General features: G+C 51.7%; 1 protein-coding gene across 1 annotated transcript in view; it reads left to right on the forward strand.

Annotated features, from left to right (window-relative positions):
* The window catches only part of LOC125112068 (2-acylglycerol O-acyltransferase 2-like), a 33542-nt gene extending 15714 nt beyond the window's left edge, over positions 1-17828 (forward strand). Inside the window, exons 2-7 of the mRNA XM_047754328.1 lie at positions 5859-6030; positions 12009-12187; positions 14531-14735; positions 15046-15220; positions 15847-16046; positions 17261-17828. Of these exons, the coding sequence (XP_047610284.1) occupies positions 5859-6030; positions 12009-12187; positions 14531-14735; positions 15046-15220; positions 15847-16046; positions 17261-17415 (1086 nt within the window). The 3' untranslated portion in view covers positions 17416-17828. The remainder of the gene's footprint in view (positions 1-5858; positions 6031-12008; positions 12188-14530; positions 14736-15045; positions 15221-15846; positions 16047-17260) is intronic.
* Positions 17829-21887: the final 4059 nt, after the last annotated feature.

Genomic DNA, 21887 nt, shown 5'->3' on the forward strand with positions numbered 1-21887 from the left:
TTAACCATGTCATTCACGAACAGCTGCACTCTGTCCTAAGGATACCCTCTGTGATATCACGAAGAAGATACCTCCCAATTGCCTGTGCCTGTTCCTGCCCACTAGTTCCTCACCTGCTTAATCCCTCTGGAATAAGCTCATCACCTTCCTTAATGAAGCCATGTGGGCTAAAGCCTAGGCACCTTTGTTCTGAAGAACAGATTGCCTCCTGGTCCCCCGCTTTCTAAACGTAAGAGTCTTGTGTGTTCTGTTGTATTGCACCATCCCTCTTCCAGGATTTGCTGTTCCCCTGCAGCACTGGATGAGGCCAAAGGGGGTTGAAAATATATTTGAAGAAATTATATCTGAAAACTTTCCAAATCTGAAGGAAGTGATATCAGGATACATGAAGCACAGAGGGCCCCAAACAAGTTGAACCCAAAGAGGCCCACACCAAGACATAATAAAAATGTCAAAAGTTAAAGAGAGGATTCTAAAGGCAGCAAGAGAAGAGCCAACATTAATTATAGGGGAACTTGCATAAGGGTATCAGCTGATTTGTCTACAGAAACACTACAGGACAGAAGAGAGTGGCAAGATACATTTAGAGTGCTGAAAGGAAAAAATCTGCAACCTCGAATACTGTATCCAGCAAGAATACCATTTAAAATAGAAGAAATAAAGAATTTTACCAACAGACAAAAGCTAAAAAGTACAACAATACTAAACCCTTTCTAAAAGAAATACTGAAAGGGCTTTTGTAAATAAAAAAAGAGAAGAAAAGAATGGTGGAGGAAATCACACGGAAAGCAATCACTTAAATAAGCCAGCATATAGATCTAAGAGTGGAAAAAAAAAAAAAAAAAGACTACTGTACTAGCAATGATAAACACAAGGAATAGCAAAAGGACAAACATGAAGATGTTAAAAAAGGACTTCAAAATCATAGAATGTGGAGAACGAAAATAAGAAAATCTAGACTTTTTTTTTTTTTTTTTTTACAATGTGTTGATTGATATAGACTATCAGGCTAAAGGAAGCAGATATAGGAAGGGGTTAACATACTTCAAAAACAGGGCAAACAAAAAAAAAACATTAAATTACAAAAAACTAAAAAATACACATAAATTAAATGGAAATCATCCAACCAAAAAAGAAAGGAAAAAAGGGGAGATATGAATAAACTGGAAAACAAGATTTAAAATGGCAGTAAATACCTATTTATCAATAATTACCTTAAATGTCAACGGACTGAGTGCTCCAAAAAAGACACAGAGTGGTAGATTGGGTTAAAAAAGCAAGAGCCTACAATCTGCTGTCTACAAGAGACTCACTTTAGGGCAAAGGAACAATAGAGATTGAAAGTGAGGGGATGGGAAAAAATATACCATCCAATGGAACAGTCAGGAAAGCAGGAGTTGCAGTATTCATATCAGACAAAACAGACGTTAAAATGAAGGCCAATGAAAAAGACAAAGAAGGACACCATTTAATGGCAAAAGCATACATTCAAGAAGAGGATATTACAATATTAACATCTATGCCCCTAAATAGGAGCACCCACATACCCATAACAAATACTAACAGGTATAAAAGGAGAAATGATGGGAATACAATCATAATAGGAGACTTTAACACCCCACTCACATCAAAGGACAGACCCTCTGGACAGAAAATCAATAAGGCAACAGAGATCCTAAATGATACAATAGAAAAGTTAGACTTCATGGACATTTTCAGGACATTACATCCAAAAAGTCAGAACATACATTCTTTTCAAGTGCACGTGGAACATTTTCAAGTATCGACCACATACTAGGGCACAAAAGGAACCTCAACAAATTTAAGAGTATAGAAATAGATCAACTGAACAGACCAACCACTAGAAATGAAATGGAGTATTTCATAAAAACATTCCCTATAAATAAAAGTCCAGGACCAGATGGCTTCACAGGTGAATTCTACCAAACATTCAAAGAGGAAATTATACCCATCCTCCTTAAATTTTTCCAAAAGACCAAAGAAAAAGGAACACTCCCAAAGACATTCTATGATGGCACCATCGCTCTAATACCAAAACCAGACAAAGATACCATCAAAAAAGAAATCTTAGGTTGATACCTTTGATGAATTAGAGGCAAAGATTTCAACAAAATTTTAGCCAACTGAATCCAACGACATATAAAAAAGACCATACATCACGACCAAGTGGGATTCATCCCAGGTTCACAAGGATGGTTCAACGTATGCAAATCAATGTCATACATCACATAACAAAGGAAAGTCAAAAACCATATGATCACCTCAACTGAGGTAGAAGGATTTGATAAAGTCCAACATCATTCAGGATAAAAACTCTTACCAGAGTAGGAATGAGGGAACATACCTTAACATCATAAAAGCCATTTATGACAAACCCACAGCAAATGTAATACTCAATGGAGACAAGCTGAAAGCCTTCCCACTAAAACCTGGAACAAGACAAGGATGCCACTCTCACCAATGTTATTCAACATAGAATTGGAAGTCCTAGCCACAGCAATCAAAGAAATAAAAGGCATCCAAATAGGAAGAGAAGGGGTAAAATGGTCACTGTATGCAGATGACATGAACTATATATAGAAAACCCTAAGGACTCAACCCCAAAACTACTTGACCTGATCAACAAATTCAGCAAAGTAGCAGGATATAAGATAAGATTCACATTCAGACATCAGTTGCATGTCTGTATACTAACAGTGAAATATTAGAAAAGGAATACAAAACTACAATACCTTTTTAAATTGCACCCCCAAAAAGCAAATACCTGGAATAAACTGACCAAGGAGACAAAAGACTTATATGCTGAGAGACTATAAACATTCATCAAGGACATTAAAGAGGATTCAAAGAAATGGAAAGATACTCCAGCTCCTGGTTGGAAAAATGGCCATACTACCCAAAGCAACCTACAGATGCAATGCGACCCTATCAAACTACCCGTGACATTTTTTATGGAACTAGAACAAACAATCCAAAAATTTATATGGAACATAAAAGACCCAGAATTGCCAAAGCAATCCTGAGGAAAAAAACCAACGGAGGCTTAACTCTCCTCGACTTCAGGCAATATTACAAGCCACAGTCATCAAGACAGTGGTGTCTGGTACCAGAACAGACAAACAGACCAATGGAAGAGAAAGAGAACAAAGAAATCAACCCAGAAGCCCACAGTCAATTAATCTTTGACAAAGGAACAGAATATAAAAATGGGAAAAAGACAATCTTTTCAGCAGGGTGCTGGGAAAATGGACAGCGATGTAAATCAATGAAACTGGAACACACCTGCACACCATGAACAGAAATAAACTCAAAATGGCTGAAAGACTTAAATGGAAGACAAGACACCATCCAACTCCTAGAAGAGAACATAGGCAAACCATTCTCTCAAATCAACCCTCAAATGGTTTCTCAGAAGCAACAGAAATAAAGCAAAAATAAACCAATGGACCTAATCAAATGGACAAGCTTTTGCACAGCAAAGGAAACCATAAGAAAAAAACCAAAAAGACAACTCACAGAATGGGAGAAAATGTTTCAAATGATGCAACTGACAAGGGTTATCTCTAAAATATATAAAAAACTTACACACTAACAAAAAAAACCCAACAACCCATTGAAAAATGGGCAAAAGACCTGAATAGACATTTCTCCAAAGAAGATATACAGACGGCCAACAAGCACATGAAAAAATGCTCAACATCACTGATCATTAGGAGAACTGCAAATCAAAACTACCATGAGGTACCACCTCACACCAGTCAGAGGCCATATTTATTAAGCCCACAAAGAACAAATGCCAGAGAGGGTGTGGAAAAAAGGGAACCTCTTACACTGCGGTGGGAATGTATGCTGGTACAGCCACTATGGAGAACAGTATGGAGGTACCTCAGGGAACTATACATAGAACTACCGCATGATCCAGCAACCCCACTCTTGGGCATATATATGGACAAAATTTCCTTGGAAAGGACACATGCACCTGTATGTTCATTGCAGCACTAGTCCCAATAGCCAAACATGAGGAAACAACCTAAATGTCCATCAAGGATGATTGGATTAAGAAGAGTGGTATCTACACACAATGGAATACACTCAGCCATCAAAAAACAAAATAATGTCATTTGCAGCACACATGGATGGAACTAGAGACTCTCATTCTAAGTGAAGTAAGTAGGAAAGAGAAAGACAAATACCATGTGATATCACTTATATCTGGAATCAAATATAGCACAAACGAACCTTTCCACAGAAAAGAAAATCATGGACATGGAGAACAGACTTGGGGTTGCCAAGGGGGAGGGGGAGGAGAGAGTGGGATGGATTGGGAACTTGGGGTTAATAGATGCAAACTATTGCCTTTGGAATGGATAAGCAATGAGATCTGCTGTATAGCACTGGGAACTATATCTAGTCACTTTGATGGAGCACGATAACGTGAGAAAAAGAATGTATACAGTATGTGTGACTGGGTCACCTTGCTATGCAGTAGAACCTTGACAGAACACATGTAAACAGGTTAATGGAAAAAATAAAAATCATTGTATATAAAAAAAGAAGATGTGGTATATATACACAATGGAATACTACTCGGCCATGAGAAAGAAGAAATCATGCCATTTGCAGCCCTGGATGGAACTAGAGACTCTCATACTGAGTGAAGTAAGTCCGAAAGAGAAAGACAATAAAATATGATATCACTTCTATCTGGAAACTAATAGACAGCACAAATGAAACTTTCCACGGAAAAATCACGCATGGACGTTGGGAATAGACTTGGGGTTGCCAAGGGGAAGGGGAGGGAGTGGGATGGACTGGGAGCATGAGGTTAGTAGATGCAGACTATGCATTGGGAGGGGATAAACAATGAGATCTTCTGCAAAGCATGGGAATCTATCTAGTCACTTATGATGGAGGATGATGGAAGATAAAGTGAGAAAAAGAATGTATAGTATGTGTGTGTGTGTGTGGCTGTGTCACTATACTGTACTGAGAAATGAGAGAACCCTGTAAATCAAGTATAATGGAAAAAATAGAAACCATTTAAAAATTAAAAAGGGAGAGTAGATCTTCAAAGTTGTCATCACAACAGAGATTTTTTTTTCCTTTTTATGTAATATGTGAGATTGCGGATATCAAATAAATCCCTTAGAGTCATTCAGAAATCTGTACATCAAACCATCGTGCTAATACCTGGATGTTGACTTTTCTCAAAAATTGGAAAAGGAAAGAAAAGAATGCAGGTAGCAACACTATTCACAATAGCCAGAACAGGCAATGTGCCCAGATGTCCCTGAGCCGTCAAATGGATGAATTGTGGCATATTCACACAGTGAAGTCCTATAAGGCACGGAGCAGAAATTTATGACAAATACACCCAACTTGGATGATTTCAAAATACAATCTTGGGTCGAAGAGCCAGTCCCCCAGTTTTATAGTTGAGAATCACTTTTGGTAAGGTTCACAGCAGAGCTGAGCTGGGTTGAGCTTTGGGGAAGAGAGGCGTGAAGGCCAGGACACAGGTGCTGGTCAGGTTCCATCTGTCCATCGGAGTGAAGGTCACACAAATGGGTTCACTCTGGGACAATGCATCACTCCGACACTTAGGTTTTGTGCCTTTTCTTGTATGTTTGATATATTTCAGTTCAAAGCGTACGTTTAAAAGCAGTGATTGAAGAGACCAAACAGATAGAGATGGACGGAGAGGACAGAAAGAATCGAGTGTGACTCTAAGGTTTTGGCCTGAGGAAATAGGTCAATGAAGCCCTTTCCAGAGATGGCAAGGAGCAGAGGAGAGGTAGCTGGGCAGGCGAGGGGAAGCCAAGCTCTGTTTGGGACAGACTAGGACGGAGGCGGCGCACAGGCTGTCAGGGAAGAGGACAAGAGGCCGCCTGGACCGTCAGGTCTGGAGCCCCGGGGAGTCAGGCCTGGCGATGCAGTTTGGATATGTTCCTACCCAGAGAGACCCCAAGGCCAAGAGCCTGGATGAGGTCTCTGAGGACAGAGGGTGGAGTGAGAGGGAGGGCCCGAGGACTGAGGGGCAGGAGGGCACTCAAAGCCTGAGTCTGGGGAAGGAAGGTTACCAGCCACAGGGAGGAGCAGGAGAGAGCCCAGGGGCAGGAGGGAAGCAGGAGAGGGGGGTCCAGAGGCCAAGTGGTTTCAAGGAGGAGGCAGTGACCCCCTGGGTCGAAGGCTGCTGAGACGTCAGGATGAGAGCTGGGCAGGGACCACTGGCTGAAGCAGGGGGCGGTGGCGGGGTTGAAGTTGCCAGCGAGCTCTGGGAGCAGTGGATCTGAAGTGGGGGGGAGGGAGGCCCGAAGGGGAGGGGAGGGGAGGGGCGTGGGGAATGCAGGGGCTCTTCCAGGAGTCCTGCTGTGCAGGGGAGCCTAGGGAGAGGGAGGGAGGCGGAGGAGAGGGTGGGGCCAAGGGATTTTTAGTTGGGAGTTGTGACGCCATATTTGCGGATGGAGAATCGGGGACATGGCAGGAGAGAAGAGGCAATTACTGCAGCCAGGTCTCTGGGTGAATGTGAACGGTTAGGAGTGCACAGTATTTGGGGTCTCTTGCCAAGGGAAGGGCACAATTTGAGCAAAGGTGATCCGGCAGATAAGGTCTTGCCTGAGGAATCAAACGTATTTCCTTCAACCTTAGCTGGGTCCAGGCAAGTCATTTCAAAGGTTTCTTGCAGGAAAGGGTTCCTTGCCATGGGGGGCTGGAGGATTTAGGACTGGCTGGACAACCACCTCCCACCCCCACAAATACTTACACAATCTCTGGCAGCAACAAAACCAGCAGGTATCTCCAAACACAGCAGAGCTCAGAGAAGCATTCAGAGCCAGAGCCAGTATGGTGGAGTTGCACCCTCGTTCTGCCGTGGGGCGCAGGCTGCAGAATCTTGTGATCGTCCCGTTGCTTCTCTCTTGTTCTGCGTAAGGCGGGCTGGGGGGCGGGGGGGGCAGGAGACCATGGGCACCTGTCACTCCAGGTGCACACAGTGCATTCATGGGACAAAGACTTGGCTTCTAATGGGGCTGCTGAGCTTAGAGACCCAGCCTGGAGTCTCTGTCATACGGAAGTTGCTGGGACCTTGGGGGGAGAAGCCCTCACCCGTGGCTTGGGGCAGGTACTTAGCCCTCCTGGGCTGTGGGTTCCACCTTAGAAGCAGGACGGGACCCGCCTGAGGATGCCTGGAGCTGTGGGGGAGGAAGAGTCATTTGTGGGAAAGTTCCAGGCTCCTCAGACAGCCCAGGTGGGATGAGGTCCCTTCCTTCCTTACAGAGCCTCAGCAGGTGTGGGCGGTGGGGGTGGGGAAAACAGGGGGGAGGAACAGGAAGGACAGTGAGGGGCGGGCTGAGAGGGGCCTGGGCAGTGAGAGGCACATCTAGGTCAGACTCAACAGCTGTGGGCCCCTGGACAGCCCGGCCCTGACCTCCCCTGCCTCCATCGCACCGTCAGCAGAATGGGACTAAGAATGCGGACCTTACAGGGCGCTGCGGGGTGAAATGCAGAAACATGCTCCTTCTGCCAGCATAGCCGTGGCCTGGCCCGGTGGGCAGATCACACAGAGGATACGCTTAGTCCCCTTCCCCACCCCACGCCCACAGCGAGCACAGCCATGGGGACCAGGAGGCCACCGATGCCTCGACTCCAGCTCTGCTGAAGGCAATTTTTTTTTTTAGGGCCACACCTGCGGCATATGGAAATTGCCAGGCTAGGGGTTGAGTCAGAGCCAACACAGTTGCTGGCCACAGCCACAGCAACTTACAGATCAGAGCCTCATCTATAACTTACACCACAGCTCTAGGCAACGCTGGGTCCTTAACACACTGAGGGAAGCCAGGGATCGAACCTGCCCGGCAGATTCCTTGCCACTGAGATACAATGGGAATTCCCTGTCTCCACAGTTTTGCAGCTAAAGACCAATCGCCAGCAAAGCAGCCTCTCCAGCCTGCCTCCCCTTAGCATCCGTTAGGATTAATCTGGGTCTCTGTCCTAAGAATTGTTGAAACATGTAAGATATCCCTGGTTATCCAACCATGACACACAGGAGCAGAGAAGCTATGCGCCTCAAATGCCCAAGGCTGTAGGCCTGGGCACCTCCTACTGACAAAGGGAGAGAGAGAAGGAGACAGAGGGAGCAGAGAGGGCTGAGGGTGTGGGGGAGGTGCGCAGGGGGGAGGTGCTCCCCCAGGGCAGGAGGCCCGTCCCTGGCCCCGGATCAACGGGCACCGGAGGACCACAGCCAGGTGGCTTGAGACCTGGGGATGATCTTGCTCAGGTGGCCTTGGGGGAGCTTTGCCAACGGGAGTGTGACTGCCTGGCCATGAAACCCCCAGGCCAGCCCCAGGGCCTGGAACTCTCAGGAGCCGCACAGAGAGGCCAAGTGGCCCTGGGCCTGGACCTCGAGGGAAGGCAGCTGAGAAAAGGGATCTGCGCCCCCTGGTGCCTGGGGCAGGAGCTTTGACATTGTCCATTATCCTGGGGCAAAGGGGAGACCCAGGGTGGCTTTAACTACTGGGATCACAAGGTCCCGTCTGTGTGGTACAGGTCCCTGTGGCTGCAGTGGGCGATGTGTTGGGGTGTAGGAGGTAGACCAATGGCAGAGGGCAGTCACAATCTAGATCAGGGGGCACTACTTGATGCCCCATGGGCCAAATCCAGTCCATTGCTTGTCTGTAGTATTTGCGCAGCCCAATGAGCCAAGCGAGGTTTCTCCATTTGAAAAGATCACCTGTCTGTGTGATATCCCGCAAGTGCCTCTTCAGCGACAGAGTGTAAATAGCCACACTCAGGCTCTTTAGGAAACCATCCCCTGCCCTGGTCTAGGGAGGCCGGTGGTGGGTGGAGAGCAGGGGCCTCCTTCCAGAGACAGTTAGGAGATGGGCCCACAGGGCAGGGTTTGAAGGCTGGCAGGAGAGTGAGGGCTTGTAGTAATTGCCTCTTCTCTCCTGCCATGTCCCCGATTCTCCATCCGCAAATATGCGGTCACAACTCCCAACTAAAAATCCCTTGGCCCCACCCTCTCCTCCGCCTCCCTCCCTCTCCCTAGGCTCCCCTGCACAGCAGGACTCCTGGAAGAGCCCCTGCATTCCCCACGCCCCTCCCCTCCCCTCCCCTTCGGGCCTCCCTCCCCCCCACTTCAGATCCACTGCTCCCAGGAGCTGCCCTGGGCAACTTCACACCCGGCCACCGCCCCGCTGCTTCAGCCAGTGGTCCCTGCCCAGCTCTCATCCTGACGTCTCAGCAGCCTTCGACCCAGGGGGTCACTGCCTCCTCCTTGAAACCACTTGGCCTCTGGACCCCCCCTCTCCTGCTTCCCTCCTGCCCCTGGGGCTGCTCCAGGGGCGTAAAGACCACACACGTGGACCTAGAGCAGGCCCTTGGCGGAGGGGCAAAGACGAGCCTGAGACAGGTCGACTAGGACCTGTCCCTGGGGACTCAGGCCCAGAACCAGATACCCTCCCCTGGGTCGTTCACCAAGTCTTTGCTCTGCTCTGGAACTCACACTCACACAGGAAGGGGAGGCTCCTTTCAAACAGTTGCTCTTGTTCCCAACTCTTTCTCTGGGTCCTAGAAGATCTGATGTTGATGCATTCGTTGAATGAATGGGTGCTGGGAGTGGGATGCAACCAAAATGGGAAAACGGGACATCGGTCTCTCCCCACTGGCTTGCCGTGGGGCTTCTACAAGTGAGGTGTTATACCTATTTCCCTCCCAACTTTATGAGGAAAAGAGGGGTCTCCCCTCCCAAGTGACTGAAAAGACCCCTCTCCCCCCCCCGCCCCCCGCCAGGTTGAGTTTTTCCAGCTGATAGGGGGCGTTCTCTAGCATCAAGTGGAAATGGCCCCCGTGTGGGTTATTTCCTAGACTTCCCTTGACTAAAAAGCAAACATGCTGATATGCTCCGATCAAACAAGATAGGCACCCTCAAAGTAAAAGTGTTCCACAAATCCTACCCTCCAGGGAGCCACCACTAACCACTCGGTTTTATTTTCTGGAGCACATCATGAAGACATTTGATTTTGCCCAAGGGCAGAGAACTACGGGAGTATATATTTCTTCGCACCAAAATTTTGTAGTGAAGAATGACGAAGTTATATACAGGTCAAACCACTGGATACCTTCCCCACTGGCCTCCTGCTGCCTTCCTCCAGACTTGTGGGAATCAGCTCCGGGAGGGCAGAGGTTTCTGCTGTTTGTTCACTGCTGTACCGCCGTCGCCTGGCACATCACAGGTGCTCTGTGTAAAGTGAGCGTCTGTGAGCCCCACCGATTTCATCTGGCTCATGAATTTTAAAGGACCCTTCCTCCTGGAAGCCCACCAGGAACGACAGCCCAGTCTAGTCTATTTCAAGTGGAAGAAACGGAAGGCTGACTTTCTTTCAGAGTTGGAGTGAACGATGTTAGGCGAAGAGAACGGGATGGGGAGGGAAGAACATTCCCTGGAAATGAGGGCCCGTTGCCATCAGGCCACCTGACTTTGAAATGAGGCCTAGATCAGCACACAGTCGGGACTCAGAATTGTAGGTCAGAGGGAACTTCTTCTTCTTCTTCTTTTTTTTTTTTTTTTTTTCAGTCTCTTGTCTCTTTAGGGCTGCACCCACGGCATATGGAGGTTCCCAGGCTAGGGGGCTAATTGGAGCTGTCACTGCCCGCCTACACCAGAGCCACAGAAACGCCAGATCCAAGCCGCATCTGTGACCTACACCACAGCTCACGGCAACGCCGGATCCTTCACCCACTGAGCAAGGCCAGGGATCGAACCTGAAACCTCAGGGTTCCTAGTCGGATTCGTTTCCTCTGTGCCACAAAGGGAACTCTAGGAGGGAATTCCTTAATGGGCCCTGTCCTAGCTGTGCTGCACGCCTGATCCAAGGGCCAGCAATGGGTTGGCCTCTTCCTCCCTCCCTCTGTAGGAAAGAGCAGGGCAGGCAGAAGAAACAGGTGGACAACATCTTCTGGGAGATCAAAGGAGGTCAGGAAGTTGCAGGAACACCGAGGAGCTTGCTGTGGCCAGAGTTTGGGTGCGTGTGGGTGAATGAGGCTGGAACCGGATGAGAGTGGGGCCAGCCATGGGGCCTTGAATGCCAAGCTGAGCTACCCTGGACTTCTTTGGGTGGGGGCACAGGTGTAGCGTATGGAAGTTCCCAGGCTAGGGGTTGAATCAGAGCTGCAGCTGCCCACCTATACCACAGCCACAGCCACAGCCACGCTGGATCCAAGCCACCTCTGTGACCTACTCCATAGCTCACAGCAACGCCTTAACCCACTGAGTGAGGCCAGGATCGAATCTGCATCCTCGCAGATACTAGCTGGGTTCATAACCCGCTGAGCCACAATGGGAACTCCCTACACTGGCTGTCCTTAAAGGTGAGGTAAAGCCATGGGAGACCTTTTTTTTTTTTTTTTTGGCTACACCCCTGGCACGCAGAAGTTCCCTGGCCAGTGATCCAACCCACACCACAGCTATAACTCGAGCCACAGCCGGATCCTTATCAGGCTAGGCCACCAGAAAACTCCCTGACAGAACGTTGGTGGACGGGGATCCGATGGTATCTCTCCATGGAGGATGGGCAGAGAATGGACAGAATGAGGGCTGGGCAGGGAGAATGGCTCCTTTTCTCAGAGGTCCCAAAATGTTGAAACCGGAAACACTTCCTTTAGTCGCTTCTCCACCAGGCATTTACGGAGGACCTGGTGAATCCAGACTACTTAAGAGGACACAGAGCGAGGGTGAGAGGGAACAGCAGAGTTGATAGGGCCGCCTAGAACAGTGGGGAAAAGTCAGTTAGGAGCTAAACCTACTTGGCTTAAAATCCAGGACCCCAGTGTGACCCTGGGGGGCTGTGTTCCTTCCTCCTTGGAGACGTGAAATGCTTCCCTCTTCCTCCTGGGTGAGGGCTGGACGGACAGTGCTGCTCGTGCTAAGCAATGCGAGGGCTCCTTCCTTCTCACCTGTGACCACTCACAGCTCCTGCTGCCCTCCTCAGCCCAGATCTGCACTGCAATCTTCGTCGGGCTCCTGTTCACAAGATTCTGGCTCATCAGTATCCTCTATACATTCTGGTGGTACCTGGAACGAGACAGGCCACGCCAGGGGGGCAGGAGTTTAGATTCCACAAGGCACTGGCACATGTGGAAGTACATGAGGGACTACTTTCCCATCTTGGTGAGTAATGGGGCTGCTGGGGTGGGGCAGGGACCATAGCGCCGCACGTGTCCGGGGGAAGGGTGGCCCCGTTGACCGTGAGCAGAAACCTAGCTTGGGAGGCAGGAGCTCGGCTTCCTTGGCTCTGTGGCCCGGGGAAGAAATCAGCCTCTGCCTGGCCATGGTTTGCCCTCTGTAGGGACATGGGTCCATTATAAGGACGGATGAATAAACAGAATTTTAAGGCGTTCTGTGGGCCATAGCATGTGGCACATATATGTATCCTGCAGGTGTAAACCCTTCAGCTGCCATGGTGGGGGATATAGCTAATAAATACTCATCCTGGAGACCACCTAGCCCCACAGTTCATCAAAGAGGGGACGGTCACCAAGAGAGGAAGAAAAGGGTGACCACAGTCACACAGCAAATCCTTTTGGTGGTTTGAAAGCTTGTGCGTTTCTGGGTAAAGAAGCAAGGCGGAACGTCCTGAACTGGTTCTCAGGATCAGTCCTGCCCCGACTCCAGTACGCGGTGTGTCCTTGGACAAAGCCCTGCCCCATTCTGAATCTCGGTTTCTCCCTGTATCTGCTAGCAGTCCGATCCTCACACCGTGGGCACCTCATTCTTTGACTCTCTGACTCAGGGCATCCTGACCAGGGACCCAGAGATCGGTCCTCATTGAAACAGGCTTCTTGATTTGAGTGACTGATACTTCTTCTCCCTTCTTGTCTCGCAGACAGAATAAAGCCTGTGTGTAAACAGGGGGGCCGGGTTGGTTTTGGAATGACAGGATGGGGAAGGCAGGGAGGACACAGAGAGGAGCCAAGGAGGGGCATTTGACCCTCCTCTGGAACTGGGCATGAACGAAGCTACAGAGTGTGGCCTCTGGAGCTGGGCGGAGCAACTTCTACTACCAGGTCTGCAGCATATCAGCTGTGTGATCTTGGGTGAATTACACAGGCTCTCTGAGCCTCAGTTTCTTCATATGCAAAGTGGAGATAATGCCGTATTCTGTCACTGGGTTGTGTGGGTTCCAAGAGACGTGAGGTCATCCCAAGACCACCATAGGACAACATCTGGCTCTCTCTGCACCTGGAGCTGCTATCATTGCACAACTGGCAGGAAATAATGTGCTGGGCAATTCTGGGCCTGTCCTTTCCACTGGCCTCCTTCCCCTTCCCCGGCCAGGCAGCTCCCCAGGAGGGCGCCCCAATCCTAAAGCTATTGAGGCTGGTGGGACGCTGAACTTGCTTTCAGGAATTCAGAGGGCAGAGTGTCCAGGATTGTCCACTGCAGCCCTGCAGATCACCACCTGCAGAGGGTGGGCAGTACCAACAAGGACCAGCAGAGGGCGAGATGACAAGCACTTTGACTCCCTGTGCTGGGCTGGGAGCCTGGGGGGTTGGGGCTGTGACCTGCAGACACTGCAGCGCCTCACCTCTCAGGAGACCGGGTAACGCATTCACACACATGTGGGGCTGAGCACCTGCAAGAATCTGAGATGGAGAGGAGGAAGTGGGACCCAGGTATGAGCCCCTGGATCTCCCCCACTGCCACAGGCCTCTGCCCTCCTTGTTAATGGGAATGTCTTTTCAAGCTCCCATCTGTGATTTTTGTGTGTGTGGGTGTGTGTATTTTTAGGGCTGCCTCTGCAGCATATGCAGGTTCCCAGGCTAGGGGTTGAATCGGTGCTGTAGCTGCCACCCTAATCCACAGCCACAGCCACGCCAGATCCGAGCTGCCTCTGCGAACCACATCTCAGCTAATGGCAACCCTGGTACCATAACCCTCTGTGCGAGGCCAGGGATCAATCCTGCATCCTCATGGATGTTAGTCAGATTCATTTCCACTGAGACATGATGGGAGCCCCCTTTTTCTGCGATTTTTTTTTTTTTTTTGGTCTTTTTGCCTTTTCTAAGGCCATACCCCCGGCATATGGAGGTTCCCAGGCTAGGGGTCCAATCGGAGCTGTAGCCGGCGGCCTACACCACAGCCACAGCAACGCCAGATCCGAGCCACGTCTGTGACCTACAGCACAGCTCACGGCAACACCGGATCCTTCACCCACTGAGCAAGGCCAGGGATCGAACCCGCAACCTCATGGTTCCTACTCAGCTGCGTTAACCACTGAGCCACGACAGGAACTCCTTCTGTAATTTTTATGAGCTGTTAGTCACTGGTTGAATTTCAAAAAAATTTAGAAAATTTTCCTCTGAGCACGGTAGCTTTCTGAACAAACCCTAGAAGAGGTCTAGGACTTAATGGTTGAGAATTAGCCAACATTTCACCATAGAGTGTCTGCACGGAAAGTCAGCAGCGAGACCAGAGACAGCACGAAGTCCCACCCCCTTGCTGTCCCTGCAGCTGGTCAAGACCGCTGAGCTGGACCCCTCCCGGAACTACCTTGCTGGCTTCCACCCCCACGGCATCCTGGCGACTGGAGCTTTTACCAACCTGTGCACCGAGAGCACAGGCTTCTCCTCCCTCTTCCCCGGCATCCGCCCCAATTTAATGACTCTGAACTTGTTTTTTCGGGTCCCCTTCCTCAGGGATTACAGCATGTCTGGGGGTGAGTCTTCCCACCCCTGGGTGGGGGAAGAGGAGGGCTGGAGGCATGGAGGAGGGACTTTGGGGAGGCTGTCACCTGTTCTGAACTTCCAAGAGCATGTGTCAGGGGGAAGGAGTCTAGACCCCAGGAGCACTTCCCAGCAAACTCAGTCCGGCAGTGAGCTCGGTGAGGGGTTGGGAAGAGGGACACGACCCAGTCCTGATCCCCAGGGACCTCGCAGCTGGCAGGTAGGGGGAGCTTAAGGCTCCTCCTTCACCAGTCCCACCCCCCTCTCCCCAAAACTGACCAACGTCCTGTCCTCTCTCCCCAGGGCTGGTCTCAGCGGACAAGGAGAGCGGGGATCACATCCTGAGCAGGAAAACAGGTGGCAACCTGCTGTGCATCACTACAGGTGGCGCCCAGGAGGCACTGAACGCCAGGCCTGGAAGCTACAAGCTGGTGCTTCGCAACCGCAAGGGCTTCATCAGGCTCGCCCTGCGGCACGGGTAACGGGGGAGAGGCCTCTCGGGCTCGGGTGGGGATCGGCAAGGATTGTGATCTGGGGGACAGACGGCAGAGACTGAGGCGGACCCGTTTTGGTGGGAGACTCCCTGTCCGTTGACAAAGAGGATTCTACCTTGGGGACAGATGGACTGTCTCATGTCCTAATCCATGGAAGAGTTTCCACTGGGAAACACGGTGACCAAAGGGCCGAGGTGTGCAGGGTCAGGTCGCCCGAAGCTGACACTGGCTCTGAGACCAACAGGACCTGGGAGAATGGAGGTGGGGAGCAGAGCGAGGAGCTCTTCTCCTACCTGAAGCATCCTTGGGAACATAAGCTGGCTGGGCAGGAGAGATGTTTCCAGAAAGCTTGCAGAGGTTTGCAATCTGGGAGGACTCCCTGAAGCATTCTGGTCTCCCTGTCAGGTGGTGGCCCTGGGAGGAGCCCGGACCTGCCCGTGGTCACGGAGCAAGGCTGTGGCAGGTCTGGGGGACACCTGAGGCCTCCTACATCCAGCCCAGGGCTCTGCGCTCTGCCCCAAGTCCTGGTCCCTGGGTCCCGGCGGGAAGCTAGGGGACCAGCTTGTGCCTTCTTGTACCGCCCACAAGCCCTCTCTCCTGTCGTCCTCAGGGCGGCTCTGGTGCCAATCTTCTCCTTTGGGGAGAATGACATATTTGACCAGGTAGAGAACTCACCTGGCTCCTGGCTGCGCTGGGGCCAGGACCGGCTACAGAGGATCATGGGGATCTCCCTCCCGCTCTTCCATGGCCGCGGTGTCTTCCAGCACAGCTTTGGTTTTCTGCCCTACCGCCGGCCCATCACCACCGTGGGTGAGCCAAGACCCGGGCTGGGAGTGGGGAGGGCTACAGGGCCAGGGCCCGGGCTGTGAGCACAAGGGGACTTGAACACGGGCCAGATCCATCCTGGACCTCGTGGAGCGCACATTCTAAACTGGGAAATGGACACACGGGCAGGTAACCCCAATGCCAGGCAGCCTGGCATGAGAGCTGTAACAGACACAAAGAACAGGGGTCACTCCTGATCACTGCCACCTGCTCTGAGCCGGGCACTGTGCCGGCTCCTTACCTGCAGCAGCTCAGTTACCCCAACAACCTTGGGGGCAGGACTACCATCCCCATTGTACTGAGGGCAAACGGAGACTCCGAGAAGATAGACCACTTCCAAATTTTCCTGTACACTCATGGGCATTAGATTAATCCATAGACAGCACCGCCTACTTAGCGGTTTGGACGTTTATTTGCTTTCTGCTTGGATGCCAAGTAGGTGCCAATGGCAAAGCTTGTTGTGGGAGGTCTGTTCATCTCCACCATCCAGTCATTTCTTAGTGAAGTATGGACTTTTCAGCGCCTCCACCAGGACTTTCCCTGGGTGATTCAGCAATATTTTCATGAATATTCATAGAGGGGCTGCCTCCAGAGCCTTATCCAAGAGACGATGGAAAGGCAGGTGTCTCCTCAAAGAGGCAGAGCCAGTGGAAGGAGGTAGATCAGGCTTCCCAACTCCGGTCTAGAACGGGGGGCACTGCAGGCCCGCGCGGGGGCAGAGGGGGAAGAAGGCAGCTTGGGCTGTGGACCGGCCTCCTCCCAGCCATCCTGTGACTTCTGATCAGGACATTCAGACTCACAGACCCACGTGTCCTGGAAGTCAGCAGCACATCCCCAGGGCTTCAAACCTGCCACTGATGATGCCTCCTGGCTATGTGACGTTGAGCAAGTCACTCAAGCTCCCTCAGCCTCACGGCCTCACCTGTCAAACAGGTGTAACAGCAGCTTCTAGCCCCATAGGATCCTTAGGAGGATTGATGGAGCTAATGCATGAATATACCAGCCGGCGGTCGGGTTACGCTCTCAAAATCTGGAATCTACCCTGACATCTTAGAAACCTTCACCTGAAAAAGAGTGCAAAAGAGGCAGTGAGAACACTTTCCTGCACACGTGATCATGGCCTTGGGCACCTGCTCCAAGGGTTCCTGCCCCCCGTGTGGTTCCCGTTCTGGGTCGCCAGCCACCTCTGTCTCTTGCAGTGGGGACGCCCATCGAGGTGCAGAAGACACCGAATCCCTCGCAGGAGGAGGTGGACGGGCTGCACCAGCGCTACCTGAAGGAGCTGTCCAGGCTCTTTGAAGCCCACAAGCTCAAGTACAACGTCCCCAGCGACCAACACTTGGAGTTCTGCTGAGCGCCCGGGGGAGGCACCCAGCCCTCCTCAGCACTGGCATTAGGGAGCCCAGAGGGAGGAGCCGTGGTCCCAGGAGGCTTCCTGGAGGAGGTGTCTGCTGAACCCATCCCCAGAGCCTTCACGGACTGCGGTGCTGATTTCCAGCCCAAGGCCGTCCCCGAGTCCCAGCTGGCAGCGTGCCAGAGGAGGGCATCGGTCACTTGCCCTCCTGCTGTGAGTCTGGAGCATGAAGCCCACACCCTGCTCTGCCCACGTGAGAAATGGGAGAGATGCCGGGAGAGAATGGTGTCTGGGGTCTCTGTCCTCTGTGGTCCTGTCACTCGGTGGGCAGGAAAAAGAGCAGCTCCAATGACCAGGTTTGTCTTCCGGCCCAGCCCCGTGCAGCACCTGCATTCTCTCCCCAAATAAAAGCCAGCTGCTTGCAATGATCTGCACGCCTCAAACTAAGCCCCTCCTCAGCCTGGCACTGAGGCCCTTTCTCAGCCGCCCCGCACACTCGCCCCTCTTCACCCCTGCGCCCTCAGGGCTAGTGGGACACACGCTGCTCCCACACAAGCCACGTCCTAAGACATGCTGACCCGCCCCCCCAACCCCCCAACCATGCTTCTCCTTGACGTGGGCAGGTCACGTTCTTTGCCAAACCTCAGCATACTTGATCCACCCGCAACCCTGCCCTCCCCTCCCAAACCCCGACTCGCTGTTATTACCCCTCCCATGAGCTCGCTTTGGGGTGAAAGGGCATGGCCATTGATGGCTGAGTGACACCTACGGCCCCAGGGGACGGGAACCCCGAGACCCTGACCACATCCTTTATGTCCTCACGCCCACCCAGCCCCCACACAGGACCTGGACACCTCAGCGGCCACAGTGAGCACGGGACGTTGCATAAGCGACTCTCCCACGGCGCCTCCTCTCAGCCCCCGCACGCGGGGCCTGGGCGGGAGTCAGGATACCTGCCTTTCAGGTGACAAACACAGTTCTTGTTGCCGCAGAACAAATACTCCAAATCTTAGCTGCTTAACACAAGCGACATGTACCATCTCGCACTGCGTCAGGGTCCAGATCTGGGAGCAGCTGCGTTGAGGGTTCGAGCCCAGGAGGCTAATGAGGAGTCAGCAGGGCTGTTGCTGGGGCTACAGTCTCTGAGCCTCGAGTGGAGCTGGAGGGGCTGCTCGCAAGCACGCTCTGTGGCCTCAGGCAGAAGGCTTTGGCCCCACATGCGGGCCTCGCCAGAGGGCTGCCAATTGTCACTGACACGGCTTCTGCCAGAACAGTCAGGCCGCAAGGAAGAGAGATGGAGAAACACAGAGACTGAGAGACAGAGAGAAGCCGCACTGCCTTCTGTGACCTGACCTCTGAGTCATCACCAGCCAACCTGCCTCATTCTATCAGTCCCATGCCCACACCCCACAGGAGGGTGTGACCCCAGCAGCCCGATCTCTGGGGGCTCTGGGAGGCGGCTGCCACAGCCACAGGGCAGAAACCTCAGACTCTAGTCCGGGCGACACCAGCGCCATGGATGCTGCACGAAGCAGCCTGCCTGGAGGACAGAGGCTGAGCTGCCCAACAGCAGCGCCCCAGTCGGAAGGGCAAAGGTCTGAGCAAAGGCCAGAGGTGGGAACCTGGCCTGGGTGGACTACAGGGTGACCATCAGCCTTAGGGCGCCAGGAGGGCAGACGGGGGAGGGGACAGACAGGGGCCAGAGGGGAGGGGCTCCCCCTCCTTCACAGCAACCTTGGGTCCCCAGGTGAGGACACGGGCCCCACGAGGTGGGAGCAGGGAGCCTGGGCTCAGAGGACGGCTGCCTGGAGGGTGAGCCCAGTAGGAACACCCACGCCGGACTGTGTGTGCCCAGAATGTCCTTTTAGGTGCTGAGCCCTGACGTGGGAGGGGGGTGTTGCTAGGCAGGGGGCCTCCCCATGGACACAGGGAGCCAGGAGCTCAGGGCAAGGGCTCGGTGACTACACAGCACCTGCCACCCGACACCCCTCAGGGCCCCCCGCCCGCCTGAGGGGCCGGGCCCTTGTGGGGAGACGCCCCAGCACATGCGGACGCAGACAGCAGAGGAATCAGGCCCCGTCAGGCGTGAGAGACCAGGGCTGAGGCCCTCGGGACTGGGCAGAGCTGGAGTTTCCTCCTGAAATCAAGCTGCCCTTTGGCCTGGGAGAAGTTCTCAGACATCGTGACCCACAGGGGACAAAACGCCTGCCTGTCGACACTGCTTGATGGTGAGAAGTGGGGCAGGTGTCAGCCAGTACAGCTCTGCCTGCTGCCACGTGGCAGGGCCCAGCCTCGGCCTCTCAGTCCACAGTGCAATGTGCATATCGACGTCCACAGCAGCCTTTTTAGTAATGTCCATTAACCGTAAGTGGCCATGATGTCCTTCAGAGGGTGACAGAGAAGCACCCCGTGCTATGTCCATACAACGGAACAGTGCTCTGAACTAAGGAGCAATGAGCTGCTCACACAACAGCATGAACGAGTCACCAATGAATTTTGTTAAGGGAAAAAAAGCCATAAAGGAGTTCCCATCATGGCTCACCGAAACAAATGTGATTAGAATCCATCGGACCCCTAGCCTGGGATCCTCCACATGCCCCAGGCGCGGCCCTAGAAAAGACAACAACAACAACAAAAAAGCCATATATATGGCCACACTGTATTTTTTTCCATTCATGTAACTTTCTGGAAAAGTGTAGCAAGTTCCCAGAAGTCAGGGATCTAAGGAGTAGAGCCTTCCATGGGGAAGCAGGGAGAATCGTTAGGGGGGCAGATCTGTAGGGTATTGTAGGCTATAAATATGAGTCTATGCATTTGTCAAAACACACAAAGCCTGAAACTTATGTATAAAAATTTACATTTAAAAAAATCAACCAAGAAGTTGAGCAACAGGGAACTCTATGTAGTCACTTGTGATTAAACATGATGGAGGAGGAGGATGTGAGAAAGAGAAGATGTGTGTGTATATACATGAAAGACTGGGTCCCTTTGCTGTACAGTATAAAGTGACAGAACACCGCAAGTCAAGCATAATGGAAAAATAAAAATTATAAGAATTTTTGAAAATTCAAAAGCAACCAAGAAGTCGAGGGATGCCAGGATGGAACACAGACGGTGGCAAAAGAAACACGTCTGTGTTACAAACGTGCAAGAAAATGTCACCAAACCAAGGGAGGAAAAAGGACTGACCTCAGGGAATTTGGAAAACAGCAGATTGACTGGAAACTGCCAAATCATAAGTATGGTTCAGTCTACAGATGTGTTTCCTACCTGCCTCCTGAGAGAGCCTCAGAGCAATGGCACCCCAGGAGCAAGGAGCACAGGGCCCAGATCCTTGTTTCTCATATGTCTCTACGGAGTGGAGTCCTGGGCTATTTGGAGAAATCACTGGTGCTAGAGTAGGGCCAGGCCAGGCCAGGGAAAGTACAGGACGAGTCTGAAGCATCTTGTGGTGCCAGAAAGTAAGGGCGTGCCCCAAACACAAAATGTTCCCAGCATCTCAAGGGAACCCAGGAGCCAACCTGGAAAAGCTTCCGCCAGCCATGGCCGGAACAACTTGATCAACAAAACAAATAACATACTGTCTGCATTATAACCCAAAGCATAACATAACTGTCCACAAGTACGTACTGACAAAAATAGATTGAACCATACTGACTGAACAAGGAGCAAACACGGCAGAAATGACAGCCTCCCTTACTGAAGAACCCCAAATAATTCCTCCAGACACTGTCCCTCAGGAAGGTGAGGCACAAAACCCTCTCCCGCTCCGCTTGGGGACAGCCTAGAGTAGCTTGTTCCATGACTCGACTATGGAAAGACATGGCGGCAGGGGAGGACCGGGGACTAACCCCACAGCAGAAACCCTGGCAGACACGACCTCAAGGCTGACAGGTGATCAAGGTCGACAGCCTCGGTGATAAGCCATGGGGGTACTATGTACCCTTGAGGTGCTGTGACGAGAAGCGCCCTTCACGTCCATGGTCTTCCTCCTCCAAACCCATAACCCCAGTCTAACCAAGAGAAGAGCGTCAGATAAACCCAAATGGAATGGCCTTTCCCAAAACACCTGGCCTGTGCCCCTCAAGACAAAGGGCCTTGAAAAAAACAAGGACTGAGAAGCTGAGCAGAGCAGGGGACACCAAGAGCTAACTGTAATGTGGTCTGTTGGATGGCCTCCAAGAACAGATGAAGGTCATTAGGAAAACCCAGGGGACTTGGAATCAACTGCAGAGCTTAGGGAGCACCCGTGTGTGTCGATCTCGTTTCTCATCTGTGACAAATGCACCGACACGACGTGATGTGGCCACAGTAGAGGAACCTGCGTGAAGGGTGGGGGAGAGCTCTCTATACTGTCTCGCAGCTTGTCTATAAATCCACAAGGATTCTCAAATTAAAAATTGTCTCAGGGAGTTACCTTCATGGCTCAGCGGTTTACAAACCCGGTGAGGATCCATAAGGATGCAGGTTCG

This window comes from Phacochoerus africanus, chromosome 11 (genome assembly GCF_016906955.1).
Source record: "Phacochoerus africanus isolate WHEZ1 chromosome 11, ROS_Pafr_v1, whole genome shotgun sequence".
Taxonomy (NCBI): domain Eukaryota; kingdom Metazoa; phylum Chordata; class Mammalia; order Artiodactyla; family Suidae; genus Phacochoerus; species Phacochoerus africanus.